The sequence below is a fragment of the Carcharhinus amblyrhynchos genome, chromosome 6 (assembly GCF_965287045.1).
Source record: "Carcharhinus amblyrhynchos chromosome 6, sCarAmb.v2.hapA, whole genome shotgun sequence".
In the NCBI taxonomy this organism is placed as follows: Eukaryota; Metazoa; Chordata; class Chondrichthyes; order Carcharhiniformes; family Carcharhinidae; genus Carcharhinus; species Carcharhinus amblyrhynchos.
Genome location: NC_137329.1, coordinates 70626509 through 70649858, shown reverse-complemented (window position 1 = coordinate 70649858; position 23350 = coordinate 70626509). Strand labels below are relative to the sequence as shown.

The 23350-nt window shown below is 40.8% G+C and overlaps 1 protein-coding gene across 2 annotated transcripts in view; it reads left to right on the top strand.

The window, feature by feature from the left end:
* creb3l2 (cAMP responsive element binding protein 3-like 2) overlaps window positions 1-23350 on the top strand; it is a 104787-nt gene that overhangs the window by 63966 nt on the left and 17471 nt on the right. The window contains exons 4-9 of one of the 2 annotated variants that reach the window (XM_080190620.1): window positions 433-520; window positions 2550-2734; window positions 3665-3814; window positions 6508-6566; window positions 10612-10680; window positions 16817-16916. In XM_080190620.1, the coding sequence (XP_080046746.1) occupies window positions 433-520; window positions 2550-2734; window positions 3665-3814; window positions 6508-6566; window positions 10612-10680; window positions 16817-16916 (651 nt within the window). Of the gene's footprint in view, window positions 1-432; window positions 521-2546; window positions 2735-3664; window positions 3815-6507; window positions 6567-10611; window positions 10681-16816; window positions 16917-23350 lie in introns of both variants that reach the window. The other variant, XM_080190619.1, reaches the window with a different exon arrangement.

Here is a 23350-nt window from a genome sequence, read left to right as displayed (position 1 = left end):
TTTTTTAATATCCCCTCTTTTTTTAATATCCCCTCTTTTTTTTTAATATCCCCTCTTTTTAATATCCCCTCCTTTACAATCCCAGCTTCTCCAGTCTCTGCGCATAACTCACCTTTGGTACTATTCTAATAAATATCCTCATCCACTCTTAATGACAGTGTGAAGTTCAAAACATTTTCTAAATTCTAAGTAGATTGCTACAAAAGTTAAACCTTTGCACCAATATTTTTAGGCCAAAATTCATGAGGTTGACTACACAAGTATACTTGCAGGTTTCTCGTCCAAGGTCACCTCTGTTTACTATTAGGTCATTTTATGCACATTCTGTGGCTGTTTGAATAATGTCTGAATTTTCTTCCCCTAGACAGAGCTTCTTTTGTTCTCTGCCTTTGTGATCAATACTTTACACTCATTCGTGTTGTACTCTTTCAGATTAAGCCATGCTCACTGAAGGTCCTTCCAAAGGTTAAACTGGAACCGCATGAGGTGGATCAATTCCTCAATTTGTCTCCAAAGGAAGGTGAGGTGCATAATTGAAAAATGAATGTCTTATTGTAACCACATTAGTGACTCAAGTTGTTCCTGAGTCTCTTGTTAGATAGTTAATTCTTCGTACATTTGAAGGTGGAATTTAAACTTAAATTTGATTAAAATTAACCTGAAAAACTGCACAGAAAATATTAAGCCAACTATGTTGATTATACACATTTGAGATGGACGGTAATGTTATGCAGATTTCATATGGTAGGAACATAAAACAATGATAATATGAAATCTCTATCCAGTAACAGTATGCAGATTTTATTAAAGAGGTTAGGGTATGAAGCCATGCAAATTCCATCTGGGAAGGACATGAAAAAGTGGCATCATGGATTTGTAAAAATGGGACAAAGCATAGAATGAGGAAATTCATTCCAATCGCAGTGTGTGAAAAGTGTCTTAATGTCTGCACAAATCCTTTGTTCCCCTAAGGGACACACACAATGATAGAAAAAGCATCAAGAAGAATAAAACCTCTGAATGAATCCTAGTTGTATTGTGAGCTCCTACTCTCAGTGGATATCATATGAAGTCACATGCAGGCTTTTCTATAATGGCTATATGTTTAAGCAGCCTGGCCACGTTCACTGGTAAGACACAAGTGAAAAATGACCTGTTAGAGAAGGTACAGGAGAATGATGGATGGCAATTGAACTGGACTATAGTAAGAAGTTGATGCCTCCAGGAAAGATAGGGAAGGGATTAAATTGATGACAAAAAAAATCTGAAAAATCAAAAAAAAACAAATACTTGCAGTGCTAATTGCCTATGAATTAGGTGGAGACCGTTAACTAGGGTTTCACTCGAGCACCTGTGAAGAGACTGAAACTGGTGTGATGTGTTTGGAGCTGTATGCTTCATTTCGTAAATAAATGAAGGCTGAGTAAATAACGATAGCAGCAGCATCCTTCACCAACTGGCGCTCTGAAATATCTGAATTTTCCATTCATCATTACTTCCCGTTAAAATCAATTATTTTACTCTGCTAAATACTTATCCATCTTCCACTTTCAAGACACAATAGCCCCTGCCTCAACAATCCAAAGAATATTAGTTGGCAGGTGAGGTGTGATCTGTTTTGATTACATTCATGCTGACTGTTGCTTGTAGCTTTTGTGTTGAGTAGAAGGCGGCAAGACAATATGTATTTTAAAGAGCAGGTTAACTGGCATTCAAAATACTCTTCTCGTTTAATATTAAACTGTAATTGCATGCAGCCTATGTTTAGATAGCTCCTAAAATATTGGCTGTAAATTCATTCAGCTGAGTCATGACATTTTGATGATCTCCATGCATTTTGTGGGAATGAAAATCTTGTTTTCTTTCAGGAAACAATACTTTTGAAGAACTATTTTAAAAGACTTTGATACTCCCCTCATTGACCTCCTTTACTTTGTCATAACCCCTGTTTTCCAGGAGCACTTGCACATTTTCTCAGCTGCTACTTCATAAGCTCAGTACGTGCTTCCATTTCTGGAAAACATGTGGATCACTTCTCTTGTGTCTTGTTCAGACCTACAAGAGAAAACCTGACTGGCTTGTCATTGTTTGATGTCACATGACCAATTTTGCAATATCTAATAGTAGTACTTTACGCTACGGGTATTAGTTCTTCATTAAAGCTTCTCGATAAAAGGAAAACAGGGTTTCTCTCACGCCCTTTTTGTTTTTTGTATCTTGTTACAGAATTGAGTTGAGGTCAAGAAAGGTTTGCTCACATTCTGTCTCTGGCTCCCCCTCCCCCTTCCCCTCCCCCTCTGTTGTTGGCCTTTGGCCAGATAACAATGTGCAATTCATAATTAAGGTAAAGAAATCTTGATGCTGGGCCAATGAAAGCATAATATGCAATTTGCAATTGATGTGTGCCTATATCTTGCTTTTTGGAATAATGTATGAAATTAAAATTATTTACATTTGTCAACTAGTTTATTCTGTCCTGAAGACAGTTTAGAAAGAGAGGCTGAGCCTGAGTTTAAATGGTGACCGTGTTTTTCTATTCTTTGCAGCAGCAGCAGCAGATATTCTGCAGCTACCACCAACCCCACCCAGCAGCCATGGCAGCGACTGTGAGGGCGGTCAAAGCCCAGCACATTCTGTCCAATCACCTGACTCTAGCCAGGCACAGCCTACAGGGAAAAACATAACCCGTACACCATCTGCTTTGTCCAGTTCCCCACTTCTCACTGCACCACATGTAAGTTACAGATTTATTGGTGATTAATAATTGTACATCCCTATCTTTTGCCGTATCTTTTAGAAAGTTAGATGTAGACATTATGGGTAACTATACCCCATCTGAAATAAGTTACCCATCCCTATAAATTGGGACCTTAAAGATGTAGGTGCAATTCACATGAATTGGTATTAAATGCCCACACCAGCAGGATACCTGGAGTGTTTCCTGCTAGTGCTGGCAATGTCTGTTATGTGGGATTCACCCATCTGATGGACGCCCTGATCTTCACATTCAGCAACAGATTAAAAGCAAATGACTGCAGATGCTGAAATCTGAAACCAAAAGAGAAAATGCTGGAAAATCTCAGCAGGTCTGGCAGCATTTGTAAGGAGAGAAAAAAGCTGATGTTGAGTCCAGATGACCCTTTGTCAAAGCCTTGACAAAGGGTCATCTGGACTTGAAATGTCAGCTCTTTTCTAGCATTTTCTCTCTTCATAGACAGATTTCCTTGCCCTCACAAAAAAAAATGGCAACCCTGTGACAAAGGGAGGACCACCAACCCTTTAGCAAAGTAGGGCATTCACCACTGCCCATCACTGAAATAATAGATTGCCCCTTTCCTCCCCTCAGATGCCCTTCTTCAGTCCCAACTCTACCTTATTCTGGTGACCTGTAACAATTACCAATAACAGGGTGGATGGATTTACTTCATTCTTTGAACTATATTCACAAGAAATTCTGGGATAGAGAGGAGAGGCTGACTGGTGCAAGACCAGGCGAGCAGTGGACCACAATAATTTTGTGAAGCTAATAAAAGCATTCCTATCAGCTCCACAAAATTACCAATGTTCAAACTTTTGAATCGGTTTCTCTTTTAAGAACCATTGCTTCGGTAGAATTGAATGAAAGTCCCTAAAAGAAAAGTTACAGAATTTTTCTTCACTCCAGAAGCTGCAAGGCTCATCAGGACCTTTAATGCTAACAGAGGAAGAGAAGCGGACTCTAATTGCAGAAGGATATCCAGTTCCTAACAAATTACCGCTTACAAAAGCAGAAGAAAAGGCACTCAAGAAGATACGCAGAAAAATTAAGAATAAGGTAAGGAAAATAAACTAAAGCAAAATACTGCAGATGCTGGAATCTGAAACAAAACAGAAAATGCTGGAAAATCTCAGCAGGTCTGACAACATCTGTGGAGGGAGAACAGAACCAAATCTTTTGAGTCTAAGACCAAAGAAAATCAGACGAGATTTATACTATGTCCAATTATAGCACCCTTGCCTTCAAAGGTAATGTAAATGAGTTTATTATAATGCTTATTTATTTATCAGTCACAAGTAAGGCTTACATTCACTCCAATAAAGTTACTGTGAAATTCCTGAAGTCGCCACACTCCAGCACCTGCTCGGTTTAATGCACTTAACCAGCACACCTGTTAGACTGTGGGAGGAAACTGGAGCACCTGGAGGAAACCCACACAAACACGGGGTGAATGTGCAAACTCCATCCAAGCCAGAAATTGAACCCAGGTCTCTGACTCTGTGAGGCAGCTGTGACAACCACTGCCACTGTGCTGCCCAGAGAAAGGAGCTAAAAATGTTCGTCTGGTGATCAGAAAGTGTGAATGGCAGAACAGGCTACAGTTTCTTAAGGGACTACCTGAGAAATGTGGCAGTTGCCCTGAAGTAGTGGGGGATGGGCAAAATTGGGAGCAGCGAATACAGTAGACCAGATCGGTCCCAAGTATGGCTGTCTCTGTATGGATTATGTGGAGCATTTCCTGCTTCAGTCTACTCTGGCCCCTTCCCACAATTCCTTTAGTACAGTACAACAATGACTATTTTGATGCCACTTCATGCTTTTGTCTGGACTTGGAAAAAGTTTTCAATTTTGCTTTTGATTTCCATGCCTCTTATCGTCTTCAATCTCTGACACCTCTCTTGCCTTCCTTGACTTCTGTCTCCATTTCTGGCGATAAACTGTCCACCAGTGTCCATTACAGGCCCATTGACTCCCACAGCTATCTTGACTACAGCTCTTCAGACCCCATATCCTATAAGGACTCCATCCCATTCTCTCAGTTCCTTTGCCTCTGCCACATCTATCCTGATGATGCCCCTTTCCAAAATAGGGCTGTCAATATATCTTCCTCCCTCTTCACTCGTAGTTTTCCACCCACTATGGTTCACAGGGCACTCAACTGCATTTGACCCATCTCCCAGGCCACTGCTCTCGCCTCTGTCCCAGGGCCAGGATAGGGCCTCCCTTGTCCTCATTTTTCACCCCACCAGCCTACACATTGAAAGGATCATCCTTATCATTTCTGCCAATACCAGCATCATACCCTACTCAGCACAGCTTCCCCTCACTCCCCCGTCAGCATTTTACAGGGACCACTCTCTCTGGGACACCCTGGTCCACTCCTCCATCACACCAATACCTCACCCCTGCCCATGGGATCTTCCCATGCAATTGCAGAAGGTGCAACACCTGCCCCTTTTATCTCCTTGCTGTTCACCATTCCAGGGTCCAAACACTCCTTTCAGGTGAAGCAGTGCTTCATATGCACCTCCTTCAATCTGGTTTATTACATTTGCTGCTCCTAATGTGGTCTACAAGAGATTGGAGAGACCAAATGCAAACTGGGCGACTGCTTTGGTGCATCCGCAAGCAGGACCCTGACCTTCCTGTTGCTTGCCACTTCAACACACCACCTTGCTCTGCTGATCACGTGTCAGTCCTTGGCCTTTTGCAATGTGCTAGTGATCCCGCATGCAAACTGGAGGAACAGCACCTCACCTTATGACTGGACACTTTTCAGTCTTTTGGACTGAATATTGAGTTCAACAGCTTCAAAGCATGAACTCTCCCTTCCACCTTCACCCCATTTCCATTTATTTCATTCTGTTTCTTCTTTTCATTTCATTTCAACCATTTTTATCACCCTTTTTCTCACTTCCACTTCTCCACACTCATTCTTCACCTTGCCCCCAACCCCCTTCAGGGCAACTGTCACATTCCTCAGTTAGTCCCTTAACAATCTGTACCTCTGAACTGCCATTCGCACATTCTGATTATTTAATGGACACTTTCAGGAGTACAGTTCTTGGCCTCCTTTATCATTTACATTAACTTTTGTCCAATTACAGCCCCATCTCTTCACCCCACACCACCTCATAGTATAAATCTTTGAGTTTCTTTGCTCCTAGCTCTGAAGAAATGGTGGCTTTATTCTCTTTCTACAAATGCTGTCAACCAGAAATTTTCCACCGTTTTCTGTTTTTGTGATGGAAAATAAATATCTGGGAAGTGTTGCTTCTCAAATTCATGGTCTCGTGTATCTCGGGGGGAAAAAAAGTAACATTTGTTTTCGGAAATAGGAAATGACTAAGTTCCAATTATCTCTCTCAAAATCACATAGAAACATGCTGAACATGGAGAAAAACGGAAATGTCATTGAAACCCATGTATAATTAATCTTGCTGAATCAACTACTACAGTAGATGTAAATATCTTGAGGTGAACAGAAAACCAAAACATCCCACAGAAGCTAACTTAAAAATGTGTTTTGGCCAGGAGATTAGACATACTGGCATATTGACATTTGGAGCAGGAGCTGATTCCCAGGCTTGAAACTGGCTCCTTTCTGTTTGTGAAAATTTAATCTATATGATGTTAAGTAAAACTTTAAGTGCGTATTAATGGTTGTAAGTCTTGAAAGACAATCAGTTCTTAAAACCAAATTCTCCCAAGATAGTAAACAAGCTGTAATAAATGTTTGTTGTTGGCAGATTTCTGCCCAAGAGAGTAGAAGGAAGAAAAAAGAATACATGGATACGCTGGAAAAAAAGTAAGTCTGATTGTTTAAAGTTATAATACTCCTGATAATTATGTAGTGTTAGGGAATGGATCAGAAACCCCAAGATATATTATGAAGTTAGACCGCAACAATTGGCTATTTTGATATTCATGCAAGGATATGAAGTTTCACTCCAGGCATAGTTCCATTGACATACTGGGAAGCTTTTATCAAAACAATTTTTATTTAACAACACAGTTTAATTACAACAAATGAATTAGCTGAACACTTCTAACAATTGAATAATACTTAAACAGGACAAGATACGATTCCTAACTGCTAACCTCTGACTACAAGTTCCAATTCAAGCAATATGGTTAGGTGCATTGGCCATGCTAAATTCTTCCTTTGTACCCGAACAGGTGCAGGAGTGTGGCGAACTAGGTATTTTCATAGTAACTTAATTGCAGTGTTAATGTAAGCCTACTTGTGACACTTTTAAATCAACTTAAAAACTTAATATTCTTAGACTTAAAACCCCTATTTAAAATTAGTCACCAAAGCACAAGTTTGCATGCTGTTCTCAGGTTAACAGATCTTGAGCTCTGAGAAGCCTTTTCAAAGAGAGGGCAAAAGCCACTGCTGCCTTCTTGCCGTCCAGGCACCAAACTGCTTGTACTTTTAAAACTTTGAAACAGAAATTGCATAGCTTCCCTGCAAGCTTAGCTCCTCCCATAAAACACACAATTCTGATCTGAAACCCCAGAGGAAACCGAAATTAACACAAATGCATTAGCTCTGCTTAAAACAAACATCCCAAGTACTTATTCTGTTGTCCAAGCTACAGTTTTAATAGATTTCTGAGACAAATTGTAAACCAGATCAGAATTCTAAACGTGCTCTTACAAGAAACATGATATACGTATATTTCTTAAAGGCATAGTATCAAAAAGGGCTAATGCCCTTTTTTATTGCTTTGCTCAGAATAATTTCTTACTTCTTGAGTCAATGTGAGAGTTCATGGCTGACTTCAGTGGAGTACTGAAGGACTGCCATGTTATCCGAGGTACAGGCCAGGTTTTTGGCTCCCAGCTTGACACATCCACCTAGGGGGAGAGGAATGGGTGCTTGCTACAGTCAGGGCTGCTGCTCGCACTAAGAATTTGAAGGCAGCTATTGATTGATTAAAAAGCCAGCCCCAGTGTTCTAGGACTTCATCCCAGTTGTGTGCTTGAAAGTTAGATCCTCTAAATCTGTCTCACTCAGCTCTCTCGTTCCATATGCCCCATTCATGCCAAAGCCTACCAACCCATGACCCATGGTCCCTCATACTTTCTACACCAACCCCTCTGCCCACTCAATAGTCCCTCATACACAGTGACAATATATCCCCCCACCCATTGCTCATTCCTTGGCCCATTATAGTTCCTGTGCCAACTTGGTACCAACTCATGTCAATCTATGCCCCCACCCACCATCTTGCACTTTTCATGCCAATTCATGCAGTGTCCACCAGAGGCAGACCTCAGGAACCTTGATGCAATGAAATAAAGTTGCAAATGTCTATTACAGACTTCACGATTTAGTGAAAATTCAGGCAACTTTTTTTTGAAAGTTGGTCAATCTGTGGCTGTTGTTCAAATGGATGTTGAAAAGAAACTGGTACTATCAGTTGGTGTTCTAACCAACATTTATATCTCAATCAGTATCGTGAAAAATAATTATCTTGTTAATTTGCTATGATGTAGAAAAGTACCAGCTAATGTTCACACAGCAAATCAACACAACCTTGCTGTGTACAAATTGGCCATGAGTGACTGCACTTAAAGTAATTAATTGGCCACTTTGGATGTCATTATGATGTGAAGGATCCTATTTAAAGGCAAGTTCTTTCCTCTGACCTGTATCCTTAACATTCTTCTGCAATTTTTCATTTTAAAAAAAAATATTTGATCTGAGCCCTTGAGATAAACAATGAACTTGGGGTCTAACAGGACAGAATGCCCCTTCAGTCTGGAAGAAGAGAATAGTGAAAATAGTTGTCTTGCTCTTAACTAGGTAGGAGGTATAATTTGACTCATATTACAGAACATAGGAGTAAGAGTAGACCATACAACTCCTTGAGCCTGCTCCAACATTCAGTACAATGGTGTATGATCTTCTGCCTCAACTCCACTTTCCTGCCTGCTCCCCATAGATAGCATTGATGATAACATGGAGGAATTTTTCATTTATACCCCTGCCTGGAAAATCATGGTGAGGAATAGCAGAACATTTGGATGTTGAGACCCACTGCCACCTTTCTATTCTAACTGGAATTTCTTACCTTTGCTGGCCCTCCTTTCCAGCACGCTATACAGTACATGGCCTGGTCTGTGGCCCATTTTCCTTGTTTTTGCTTTAGTTGCTGCGACTTCCTAAGGCCAGCAAGTTGAAGATGATAGGTGCTATAACAACGGTGAAGGCATCAAGGTGCCAGCACAAGGTTTTACAGAAGCTCGTCCCCTCCTGGCAGCTTCAGGAAAAACTTTTGTGCCAAAGGTTTCGACCTTGATCTTGACCTTCAGCAGAAACTTTCCTTTGGTGTATTTCTACCCCTTTTGAGGTCCTTTACCACCTTCTGTAATGCTGTATTGTTGAGTCCATGGCACCTCTTCTCCACCTTTTGTTTTATCAGGCATCTCTTGGTGGTAAAAATTGAGATTGGGTACATAACATGCATATGCAATAAGCCCTGGCCCAGGTGGATCAGGTACGAGCAGTAGATTCTACTACCACTCTGCCCCAAAGAGAGGCGAATGATCTCAGCAATCTCTTCCAGATAGTATGATAAATAAACGCTTTCAGTCTCTTACTTCCATAAGAAGGTTGTTAAGATAACTACATTTGTTCAAGGTAATGAAATTTAATTGTTAGTACAGAACTGAAATATGCTGGGGGAAAAAAAGCTATGTTGAAGCCTTTGTCTTGAACTCATCAGGACACTTTGCAAGAATACTTGTAAAAGGGGAAAACAACAATTTATATTAAATGGGAAGAGAATGCTGAGTGGTAGATGCATTCCATGGAGAATGCACCAATTGATATTGACTAAAAGGTAAATGCCAGGCATTGTTTGAAATTGAAACCAGGTAGCTTGACAATGATTGGCCAAGGCAATGCCCTGGAGAATGAATCAGCAAATGACGGCATTTATTTTGTTTCACTGAAACAGCTGCAATGTGTCTACATTTTCCTTTGGAAAGAACAGAGTCCTGTAAATTAATATACTTAACTTCCAGTGCACAAGTTGGAAACATAACTGAATTTTAAATTGTTGTTAAGCCTAATTCTTGTTTGATTTGGTTTATTATTGTCACGTGTTAATATGCAGCAAAAAGTGTTGTTCCTTGTACGCTATACAGACAAATCATACAGTTTGAAGAAGGGAGAAGGAAAGGAGCAGGCGCAGAATGTAGAATTACTGTTATAGCTAAGGTGCAGAGAATAAGGTAGGTCCGTTCAAACATCTGATGGCAGCAAGGAAGAAGCTGTTCTTGAGTCGGTTGGTACGTGATCTCAGACTTGCATCTTTTGCTGATGGAAGAAAGTGGAAGATGGTATATCCGGGGTGCGTGGGGTCCTTGATTAAGCTGTTTTTTTTTTGAAGCAGTGGGAAGTGTAGTGGATGGGAGGCTGGTTTAATTAGTAGCACAAGCTTTCAGAGCACTGCCCCTTCTGCAGGTGAGTGCCTCCACGTCATTGAACCTGCATGCAACTAGTTCAGTTTGACTAAATTATCTTTCTTAACCTTGTTGCTTGGTGTGGAATAGAAACCAGTCCAAAAGCAAAGTAGGAATCTATCTACAGTAGTATTAGTTCATTGTTTAGAAAGGTGAACAGCTTCAGAAAGATAACTTAAGGAGTATATCTATCTATCTTTAATAGCAGTCTTTATGGGATACATGTGCTTTCTCTCAGAGACAGTCGCTGATAAATTTTCAATTGCCATTTCACTCCAGGGATATCAGTATAAAGACAATAGAGCATTTGATCCTTCTAAATAGCAAGTTTGATAACAATATTTTTCATATCTGTCCAATTTCTTTCTTACCAGAGTTGAATCCTGTTCAAATGAAAACAGTGAACTCCGTAAAAAGGTGGAAAATTTGGAAAAAGCAAACAGGCAAGAATACTTAAGTTTGTTTTGTTTTATATTCATGTGTTGCCTTATTACAGTCTAATCATCATTTGAACCAGAGCCTAAACCCGTTCCTGAAATGTAAGTTCAGAGTTCAATCTGAAACTGATCTTTCGTGGTTCATGGTCAATCAGATTGAGGGATGAGTAAATGATGGCTGCTTTAAATTATCATGTTTTACTGTTTGTATTTTTAAAATTTGCTCATGGCAAAGTAAAAAGTTTGTTTATTAGTCACAGATATGACTAACATTAACACTGCAACAATATTACTGTGAAATTCCTCTAGTCACCACAGTCTGATACCTATTCAGGTCAATGCACCTAACCAGCACATCTTTCAGAATGTCGGAGGAAACCCATGCAGACACGAAGAGAATGTACAAACTCCACACAGACAGTGACCCAAGCCGGGAATCGAACCCGACGCTGAAGCAGCATTGCCAACCACTATTACCATGCCACTGCGAGAGCATTGCTGGCAAGAACAGTAACAGTCCATCCTTAATTTCCCTCAAGAAGGGAGTGGTGAGCTGCCCTCTAGAACCACCGTTATCCAAGAAGCATAGAATTGCAAGTGTGTTGTAAAGGATGGATTTCCAGAGTTTTGACCAAGTGACATTGAATGAATGATGATATAGTTCTTCTTTATAGTAGAAATCACAGGTTTAGACGGTGCAGTCAATGGAACTTCGAGTTGCTGCGGTGCACCTTATAGATGATACACCCTGTTGCTACTATGCACCTGTAATGGAAAGAGTCAATGTTGAAGGTGGGGAATGGAGAACTGATCAAGTGGGTTGCTCTCCTGCATTGTATCAAGCTTCTTGAGGGTTGCTGGAGTTGCATTCATTCAGAAAGTGGAAAGTATTCCATCACACTCCTGATTTGCACCTTTATAGATTGCAAACAGGGTGGAATTTCCAGCCCACAAGCCTTCGGCATTATAGCCAGGTTGTAATTGGGGCCCATAGCCTTTGCAGCATCCCATACCTTAGCCATTTCTTTTATGCGAAATGAACAAAATTTGCTGAAAACAAGCATTGTGATGCTGGATTCTCCAGAGGACATTAAGGTGGATCATTTTACTCAGTTCTTCTGGCTTTCGATTGTTTCAGATGCTGATCCATTGACTGTAGGATCGCTTACCTCTGTCTGTAGCATGTTGTTTGACATGTATATTTATCCTTTGTTATATCTTTGCCAGGTTGGTACCTCATTTTTCGTTATGCCTGGTGCACACTTCCTGGCATGCTCTCTTATACTGCAAATTGAACTAAGATTGTCTCCTTGGTTGATAGCAATGATGGAGTGAAGGATATTAAATCTATAAGCTTACAGTTTATGGTGACACATAATCCTGTTGCTGATGTCCCATAACATTTCATGAATGTCCGTTTTGAGCTTCTGTTTCTTATCTGAACCTATTCCATTTAGTATGGCCTTAAGTGCCACACAGTACAATGAAAGGTAGTTTCAGTATCAAGATGAAACTTGTCACGAAGTTGGATAGAGTAATTATAGGTTGGTGTTTGTAAAATTATAAAATGCTAGGGAGAAAGCAATGCATGGTCCCTTTTAGAAGGTGGTGCTTTTTCTGTGCTTAGAGCTTTGAGAAAAAAGTGCAAGTACACAGAGAGCCCCAAACTGAAACATTTACATCGAAAGGCCAAGCAGCAGTTTTACCAAGCCTTTTGAATTTAGTCAATCAATTTGAATCGGGCACTTGGATACCAAGAACCTATTAAATTTAAATCTGATGGTTTTGACAACCTAGGACCAATGGTATTGTGGGAAATATTGCTATGTCATCACAGGTATAAAAGAAGGGGGAAGTGGGACAAAAAGTGAGAGCAACTGCCATCTACCAAAGAGAAAAGCTCGCAGCTCTCAAGAACGGGAGAATTGCTGGCTCTCATAGCTTCATCTATGTCTTCCAGAAAGCACCATCTAGATAGCAAATGTGTGAAAGAAGTTCCAGACAAAAGAATCAACAGAGAACATAAGAACATAAGAAATAGGAGCAGGAGTAGGCCATCTAGTCCCTCGAGCCTGCCCCACCATTATTCCAGTAGAGACAAAATCTGGTTGTAACTTTAAGAGTGACTAAATTCTATCTTTGTTAATGGGTGGGAAGTTTATTAATTGGGACAGCATAACATTAAAATCTTGTTTTATTCGGGAATAATTAATACAGTGAAACCCAATTTTACGTGCCCCGATTTAACGCAAATTTGGATATAATGTGATGAATCACTGGACCCTTTTCAGTTTGTCAACCTAATCCAGATATCGTAGAAGATATTATCTATTTGAGAAAATGATCTTAACTACATGAATGGACAATATATTTTGCATCATTTCTCCAGAGACAAAGTATTATTTTGAAATATGTACTTGCTCACTAAAGAGCTCCTCTTTCAGAGTAAAATTACAAAACACTGATAGCGGCTTTGTGGAATCCACCTCTTCTCTGAAATGTGAAGCAGCACTTGAGATAAGAGCAGCCTTTCTCTATTATTGACAGAACACCAAGAATACCATTATTCTCCGAGTGTGTATTGTGAGTTCATTGTAAATGGCATTTTGAAATTTAGGAACGTCAAGTAGGGCGATAATAGGGATTTTCTTGAATCCCGATTTAGCGCAACCCCGCCTTTTTTGCAATAACACTTTATGGACCCCAATCATTGCGTTATAACGGAGCACACTGTAGTTCGAAGGGATTTCTTCGGTCTGTTAGTTGTTTAATTTTTTAAAAAGTCATTCATGGGACATAAGCATTGCTGGCTGGCCAGCATTTATTGTCCATCCCTCATTGCCCTTGGAGGGTAGTTGAGAGTCAGCTACATTGTTACGGCTCTGGAGGCACATGTAGGCCAGACCAGGTAAGAATGGCAGATTTCCTTCATTGAAAGGACATTAATAAACCAAATGAGTGTTTTTCCGACAATCAGCAATGGTTTCATGGTCACCAGTAGATTCTTAATTCTAGACTTTTTTTTATTGAATTCAAATTCCACCAGCTGTGTGGCAAGTTTTGAAGCCGGGATCCCAGAACATTAACTGAGTTTCTGGTTAATAGTCTAGCAATAATAACACTAGATCATTGCCTCCACCATGTAATATGCTGGTTCCTGATCTTGTCATTTCTTGTTGCTCACATATCTATCTCAGCACCCACATCTGATTAGTTTTCCTGTCAATGTTACCCAGGTACCCACACTATGTAACAAAGCCAGTTCTCAATTTTTGTAAATTCTTTCAAGGGATGTGGATGTCATTAGTCATGCCATCCCTAATTTCCCTTGATCTTCCAGAGGGCAACCATGTTGCTATGGGTCTGGAATCATGTACACCAGACCATGTAAGGACGGTAGATTTCCTTCCCTAAAGGGCATTAGTGAACCAGATGGGTTATTGTGACAATCAACAATGGTTTCATTTTTAATTCCATATTTTTATTGGAATCAAATTTCACCATTTGCTATGTTGGGATTTGAACATGGGCCCCCAGAGCATTAGTTGAGTTCCTGGGTTAATAGTTTTTCCTGCTGCTTAGATTGTTGTCAGGTGGTCTGCCCAGTTTCAGTTCTTTGTTGAGATTTTGTAGTGGTCTGCCATGGTGAAATTCGAACCCGGGTCCCCAGAATTTCTGGCGATAATACCATTAGGCCGTTGCCTCCCTCTAACTATTAGTTAGATAAATAGATTGTTATGTGTTGATTTTAGAGTGAGTGACAGGGATTCATTTTGTATTTAATCACTAAATGTTGCTGAAGTGCAAGTCACACCACTTCATACACACATTTTACAGATTATAAGATGAGGTAACCCTCTTTGGGTGTTTTTGTGTTAATTGTCAGAGGGGAGAATCAACCCCTACTTCATAACAGTCACCACAAGGACTGCAGTGGACCCTCCTACCAGTACTAACAATGATATGTGCCTCTACAACTGGAACCCAGATGCAGGACAGTATCAGAAGGAGGGATCACTGCAGAAGCCAGATTCTCCTTGTGTTGATTCCCTCACCACCTGATAGAAGCTCAGTCAAGCAAATTTGTTCTTCACCTCAAGTCAGTAGTAGTTTTTCCGAACACCTTGGTGATGACATTGTACTCTAGAGGGATTTGGTGAATATTGCTCCTGTCAAAAGCCCACCCTGCTGTTGCATGTCTAGATTTCTTTCTCACTTTCAAACTTTAGATCATTGTGGTTGGAGAGTTCTAATACATTAGTCTTTTGGCCTTGACATCTAGATTATATGTGCTGATATTGAACATTGCTGCTTTTTCATAATCTTAGCTATTGAAATGGCTCATGTCTCTGTAAGATCTCATTCCTGTTTTTGACTAACAGAGAATCACAGTTTCAAAGTTACCGTATAGTTTTCTTCCCTAAATGGTAGAATTAATGAATCTTACAGCAGAGATGACAATTTGTTCCATTGGATGAAATTTTCCCTCTTTGACTACAAGCATCGATTCAGGAGGGAAAAGCTGGGTACAGCCTGCCTGTTGCACTGCTGGCTTTTCCTGCCATAATTGTTGACACAGTCTGTTTGCCATTTCCTCATTTTGTTAAAAAAACCTGTTGTAAACCCCGCTAACATGATGTCACACCACTGGGGAAGCGGGGTGATGGACTTTCCAGTGTGGGGAATGTTACAGCAGGGAGGCCCGCTAATCGTGTGCAAGTGCATTATAATGGGATTTTCTGTCACTGACAGGGGGCAGGGACAATTGAGCAAGCGAATCCACTGGCATAAATGTGTTTTCAGACTCTTGCTCAATTTGCCATTCCTGCCCACCAAGAAGAGGGGTTGAAAGTCCTGCCTCCGCATTCTTAGTGCTGGTTCATTGGAGAGAATTTTCAATTAGAACAAAGAAAAGTACAGCACAGGAACAGGCCTTCGGCCCTCCAAGCCTGCACAATCATGACGCCTGCCTAAACTGAAACGTGTGCACTTACCGAGTCTGTACCCTTCCATTCCCATCCTATTCATGTGTAGTTGCCCCTTTAAATGTACCTGCTCCCACCACCTCCCCAAGCAGCACGTTCCAAATATTTACCAATCTGTGTTTTTAAAAAAAAATTGCGTCACACAGCCACTCTAAAATTTTCCCTATGCACCTTAAAGCTAACATTCCATAGCATCATAGAACCCCAACAGTACAGGAGGAGGCCGTTTGGCCCATTGAAGCTGCACCGATATCCCCGTAACCGCCACATGTTTTCCCTGCTTCAAAACCTCCCCCCCAAAAAAAAACCAGGGTCAATTTAGAATGGTCAATCACTCTAACTTGCACAGCTTTGGACTGTGGGAGGAAACCCATGCAAACACAGGGAGAATGTGCAAACTCCACACAGTGAATTGAACTCGGGTCTCTGGCACTTGAGGCAGTAGTGCTAACCACTGTGCCGCTTGTTATTAGTTCTATACTTTCATGGTTTTCCCCATAACTTTGAACTGGATACAAACTTGAAAAGGAAAAAATTGCATTTTTTGATTTTTCTGCCATCATCCTTTTAGAGTGCATTGCACATCATCATAACTACCTAAGTAATTTCTCCTCTTCCCCACCGCATAACCTGGTTCTTTTGTCAATTATTTTGTATCTGCGTCCTCTTGTTAGCAACTCTCCTGCTTGCGGGAATGTTTCTCCACTTAAAATTGCCTTAGTTTTCTCTGCTCAAAGGAGAGCAATCCTAATCTCTCTCTGTCTCTCATCTTTCTGTTTAACTGGAAGTTTCTCATCCACTACATAAATGCAGGGTTTTTTTTTTAGCATTTGAATTTATGCATTCTCAGTCTGACCCCATTCTCATCCTTCAGTACTGCCATCTGTCAGCTTTTAATATTAATGTTGTGTCTGTCAGCTTTGTCTTACATAAAACTGGCACAGAGTTTCCTATCTTCTACAAAGAAAGCTACCTATCTGCCTGGCTTGAACAGTTGGACTCACTCAGGTGGATGCACATTCATGCTGTACCATGTCCTCAGAAGGTTAATCTTGAAGTGAAAATCTAAATTGGAAAACTAATATTCATAATATTGGTTATAATACACAAACCTTTATTGTAATTGTCTAACAGAACAATGATATTTTATTCCTCAGGTCCTTGCTCCAGCAGCTGCAGGGACTCCAGGCCCTGGTGGCAGGGAAGGTTCCCAAACCCTGCAAGATGGCCAGCACACAAACCAGCACATGCTTAATGGTAAAATCAAAGATTGTCCTACTGTCAATATATTGAAAATAAACCATTGAAAATTCTTCTTCATTCTTATCCTCCACTGACGAATAAGATTAGGTCACAGGGAGAATGCCTTTTTAAGGGATTTAAATAATTGTAATGTTGGCATCCTGTTCTCCCTCTAATGTTGTATAAAGTAAATATGCCTCCTGAATAATTTGAGTTTTTCCTAATTGGTAGCTGTGATCAGATCTTAAATCGTGTAAAGATCCTGCAAATAGCCTTCTCTTTTTGTGTGTTTAATAGGATAATAAAATGTTCTTTGGTTCTCTGCATAGTAAGAAGTCTCAACAGGTTGATCAGAACTCCCACTCACCTGATGAAGGGGCAAACCCTGAAAGCTAGTGGCGTTTACTATCAAATAAACCTGTTGGACTTTAAACTGGTGTTGTGAGACTTCTTACTGTGTTTGCCCCAGTCCAACACCGGCATCTCCACATCATCTCTGCACAATGTCAGAGGTTTTCACCTGTTGTCCAGTCACAAGGTGAGAATTCATGCTAAAACAATTTGTCATTCAAGATAATTGAGAGTCCAATATTTGGTTTTCATTTATTATCTCATTTCTACAGTACTAGATACCTAACTGTTCCAACTCTGTTCGATGGATGAACTTTACCTTCCGTGGCATATAACTATAAACAAGCCAATTTTTGATGGCTATTTAAAATGCCCCATTGAAATTTAAATGGTATTTGTTTTCCTCTTGATCATGTTGATGACTTGGGAGGCACTCAATTTACACAACCTGTTGTGCAAAATTAACCATTTTTGAGCTTAAGTTTGTATCTTAACATTCCACCCCCTGCCAAATTATTTCAACATTTCTCAAGACTAGTCTTTGTTCCTCCTCCACCCAAAGCCTGCTCTTTAAAATTCACAACTATTATTAGATGCATTTTTTTGTAAATAGTATTTATTCTCCCATGGGATAGGGGTTTCATTGGCAAGGCCAGCATTTGTTGTTGCCCATCCCTAATTGCTCGTAAACTGAGTGTCTTGGGAGGCCATTTCAGAGAGCAGTTAAAAGTGAATTTCGTTGCTGTGGATCTGGCGTCACATGTAGGCCAGACCAGGTAAGGATGGCAAAATTCCTTCCCCAAAGGACATCAGCGAACCAGAGGAGCTTTTAAAGTAACCAATAATGGTTTCATGGTCACTAATACTGAGATTAAATTTTCAATTCCAGATTATTAATTGGATTTAAATTCCACCATCTGAATTAGTGGGAATGTTGGAATTAAGAGCAGAAGTAGGAAAATTCACCCCTTCGAGCCTGCTCTGCCATTCAATCAAATCATGACCCTGTTCTCAAATCCACCACCCCACCTATTCTCCATACTCCTTTTATACCAGTTTTAATTAGAAATTTATGTATCCCCTCCTCGAAACCATTCAGTGATTCAGATATTGGGATATTGAACGATCAATATGTCAGGTTCAGCTTTCACTTAAAATTTGAAAGCTTGTATTAAACTTATTCTCCTCTTTTCCAAGGAAAACAGTTGCAACTTTGTTATTTTATTTCATAATTAAAATTCCCAATACATAGAATTCCTGAACCTTCACAAAGACATTACCATCAATCATGTGAATACATGGCAAAAACAGCGCACAATACTCCAAATAGTGTCTAGTCAATGCTTTGTATAACACAGCCTTTAGACTTGAGCTCTATCAGTCTGTTAATGGAACCCAATTGTTTTTCTTGCTTCAGATCAGTACAGATTACAAAATAGTACAGCTGAGAAGGAAGTCATTTGGTCTATTGTGCCTCTGCCAGTTCTCTGAAAGAACTATCCAAATGGTTGAATGCACTTTCCTCACGGCAGATTTTTCTTCTTCCTGTCTACATGAAAATGTATTGCCCACCCCCAGTTGTCAAGAGCAACTAGGGATGGGCAATAAATGCTGGCCAACCAACGAGGCCCATGTCCCACAAATGAATAAAAAAAGAAATCCAGTCCCTTCTGAAAGATGTTGAATCTGTTTTCACCAACCATTCATTTCAGTTAATGCATTCATTAGAATTTGCTGCACAAAAACAATTCACATCTCCTCCTTGAGATTTGCCAATTACCTTTTGTTCTCTGGTGACCAACATTAGAAACAGTTTCTTGTCTTTTATCTTTCAAAAGCCCTCATAATTTGGAGCATTTCTAATAAACTTGCCTTTAAGCCTCTCTGCCCTCAGAAGAGCAATCCCAGTTTCTTAACTGAATTCCGTCATATCCAGTACATTCTAGTAAATATAACTTTTTTAGAATCATAGACTATCTCCAGCTTTTTATTAATATTTATAATGGAAAAATGTTATGTTAACGTGGCTAGTTGTAGGTCTCTGGCTAGCAGGTGGTGCTGTGTCATGTGTTGGCCAGACCCACCCACCACTTTGTTTTGCCACCTGATAGACCTGTTTTCAAACCTTTATTGGTGCGTAGATGCCCAACAGCCCTCTGCCTCTTGCCCCATTTCATTACTTTATTGTTAGCAATTGCTCACCATTTAATAAAGTTTATTTATTAGTCAGGCTTACATTAACACTGCAATGAAGTTACTGTGAAATTCCCCTAGTCGCCACATCCCAGTGCCTGTTCGGGTCAGTACACCTAACCAGCATGTCTTTCTGAATGAGAGGGGAAACTGGACCACCTGGAGGAAACCCATGCAGGCACGGGGAGAATGTACAAACTCCACATACAGTGACTCAAGCTGGGAATCGAACCTGGCCGCTATGTAGCAGCAGTGCCAACCACTGTGCTGCTGTGCCACCCTGAGAGCATTGCTGGCAAGAATAATAACTGTCCATCCCTAATTTCCCTCAAAGGAGTGGTAAGCTGCCTTCTAGCCACCACTATTATCCAAGAAGCGTAGGAATTGCAAGAGTGTTGTAAAGGATCGATTTCCAGGGTTTTGACCCAGTGACATTGAATGAATGCTATAGTCCTTTATAGTAGAAATCATGGGTTTAGACGGTGCAGTCAATGGAGCCTTGATGAGTTGCTGCAGTGTACCTTGTAGATGGCACACAGTTGCTACTGTGCACCTGTAATGGAAAGAGTGAATGTTGAAGGTGGGGGATGGAGTACCGATCAAATGGGCTGCTCTGTCCTGCATTGTATCAAGCTTCTTGAGGGTTGCTGGAGCTGCATTCATTCAGAAAGTGGAAAGTATTCCATCGCAGTCCTGATTTGCACCTTATAGATTGCAAACAGAGGTTTGGGGTGGAATTTTAAGCCTCTGACTGGTCCGAGGCTAGTTAAATTCTGATCTGATATATGACCCTGGGGAAGGGTTTGTCGGTTGGTACATGTCCTCAGATTTTTGTATCTTTTTCCTGATGGGAGAAGGTGGAAGAAAGAATGTTCGGGGTGCGTGGGGTCCTAAATTATGCTGGCTGCTTTGCAGAGACAGCAGGAAGTGTAGACAGAGTCAATAAATGGAACTGGAGGAGCCAGAGGAAACCCATGCAGACACGGGGAGAATGTGCAAACTCCACACAGACAGTAACCCAAGCTGGGAATCGAACCCAGATCCCTGGTGTTGAGGCAGCAGTGCTAACCACTGTGCCACCATGCCTCTGGTAATAACATATCTGCAGCTCTTGATAATTTGAAGCCTTTTTTTGTAGTAAGGCATAGTTAACAATTTTTAAATTAGCAATTTTAATATCAGTGGAGACTTAGTTATCAAAAATGTTGAATTTGGGTGACTGTGAATAAAGAATAGACTTTTCAAGTATTTTGAAGTCCCTCTGTCACAAGAACACAAGTATTAGGAGCAGGAGTAGCTTGCTGTGGCATTTGGTAAGTTTGTGCCTGATCTGATCCATGGCCTCCACTTTTCTGTCTGCTTCCAGTCACTCTTGACTCACATGGATCAAATATTTATCTTATTTAACCTTGAATATATTCAGTGAACCAGTATCTTCTTTTTAAGGAAGAGAAGTTCATGGACTAACAAACCTGAGGGGGAGAAAATCTCTATCTCAGTCTTAAATGGGCAGTCCTTATTTTTCAAAATTTTGTCCTGTTGTTCTCCCCATGACAGGAGAAACATCCTCTCAGAATCCACCCTGTTTTATCAGTTTAGGATTCTTTGGCCCATACCCTCCAAGCTCCCCAGAATTGGATTGGGCAGTATCCCAAACATATGCTAGAAAATTCTTCTCAGAGGTTCACAGATAATGTTTGCACAGCAATTGCCCAGAGATTCTGACTAGGTTACACCTTCCAGAAAAGGTTAGAAGAATAAAAAAATCTATCATCTGGATAACTGTTATATAGACCAACACTCAACCCCTGTAGGACTCCTCCTTACGCCCCACAGATCCCAACGCATCACCCAAACCAAACAGGACTCCCCCATTCATGCTCAGCCCTGACTAACCCCTCCAACTCACCAAAACCAGGCCTCCGATCTGACCCCTTCCCCAATCTCCGATTTGTCCCTGCCGACCACTGATTTTTCTCCACCTCCATTGGGCCCTAATGGAACATTTAATCTGATTTATGGCAGCTGGTGCTGTAATAAAGGAGATGTGGTCTCTTCTGTATTTTTAACACTGGGCCTCGAGGACATATTACATTGCCTGGATCTCACCTGGTCTGAGTTGGAACATCAGGTGAAATAGCATATCAAAAAATTAACTAATTGAGAACAGAGCAATTATGTTCGACTAAGACCACCTTTCAATCCTGTAAGCCCTAGTGGGAATATACACAACCTGTTCAACCTTTTCCTCATAAGTAAATCCCTAAGTTCCAGGGTTCAGTTGCGTGGACCTTCTCTGAACTTCTCTAATGTGATTTTATTCTCAAGTAAGAGTTCCAAAACTGTATGTAGAAACAATCTAACTGAGGCCCTATACAGCTGCTTCTTGTTACCTAACCAATTCTCTATCCATGCCAATATGTTACTCCTACACATTGCACTCTTCTGTGCTAACCTTTGTGGCATCTTACTGAATGTCTTTTGGAAACCTACATACACAACAGCTACAAGTTTCTCTTTACCCACCTTGCTTGTCACTTCCTTAAAGATGGAAATAAATTAGTTGAACATTATCCCTTTCACAAACCATGTTGATTCTGCCCGATTGTATTATGATTTCCTAAATATCCTGCTGTTGCCTTCATAATAACAGATTCTAGTATTTTCCCTTTGACAGATGTTCGGCTATCTGATCTGTAGTTTCCTGTTTTCTTCCCCTCCTTTCTTGAAGAGAGCTGTAACATATACAGTTTCCCAATTGGCTGGGACCTTTCAAGAATCTAGAGAATTTTGGCAAATCACAACCAATATATCGACTTTTTTTTTTGTTTCGTTTTTATTCCAATTCAATCCAATCAAGTCCAATTCAGAGTCTCAAGTTGAGACATTCCTGATCCAAGCTGACAAGACAGGGCTCTCACATCCTGTCTTGGGCTTGATCTACATGATCCAGGCTGATTGGAGTAGGCATAGCTCCTCCTCCAAGGCTTGATCTTATTTGCATCTTCGCCAAAAGACCGAGTTGCCACTTTTAAAAATTGCTTCAAACGAAGCTGAAATGTAACCTAATGACTTCAACCAAGCACAGCATGTTGATACCACACTTGATCTTAACCAAAAGGCTGAGACTTTTCTGCAGCTACGGAGGGTGTGGAGAGTCTACAGAAGGATCTAGATAGGCTGGGTGAATGGGCTAGGAACTGGCAAATGGAATTTAATGTTGGCAAGTGCGAGGTGGTCCACTTTGGTAGGAATAATGGTAGGAAGGATTATTACTTACGTGGAGAAAAACTGCAGCAGGCGACGGTGCAGAGGGACCTTGGGGTCCTTGTGCATGAGTCGCAAAAACCCAGCTTGCAGGTGCAGCAGGTGGTCAGGAAGGCGAATGGGATGCTGGCCTTCATAGCGAGGGGGATTGAATATAAAAGTAGGGAGGTCTTGCTGCTGCTGTATAGGGCATTGGTGAGGCCGCAGCTGGAGTACTGTGTGCCGTTTTGGGCGCCGTACTAACGCAAGGATATTTTGGCCTTGGAGTGCAGAGGAGGTTTACTAGGCTGATACCGGAGTTGAGGGGGTTGAGCTATGAGGAGAGGCTGAATAAACTAGGCTTGTACTCGTTAGAGTTTAGAAGAATGAGGGGAGATCTCATTGAGACGTATAAGATGATGAATGGGATGGATAGGATAGAGGTGGAGAGACTCTTCCCACTCAAAGGATAGTAGGACTAGGGGGCACAGCCTCAAGATAAAGAGGGGGCGGTTTAGAACGGAGTTGAGGAGGAACTTCTTCACTCAAAGGGTGGTGAATCTCTGGAATTCTCTGCCCGTTGAAGTGGTGGAGGCTGCTTCGCTAAATATTTTTAAGATGCGGGTTGATGGGTTTTTGATAAGAGAGGGGATTAAGGG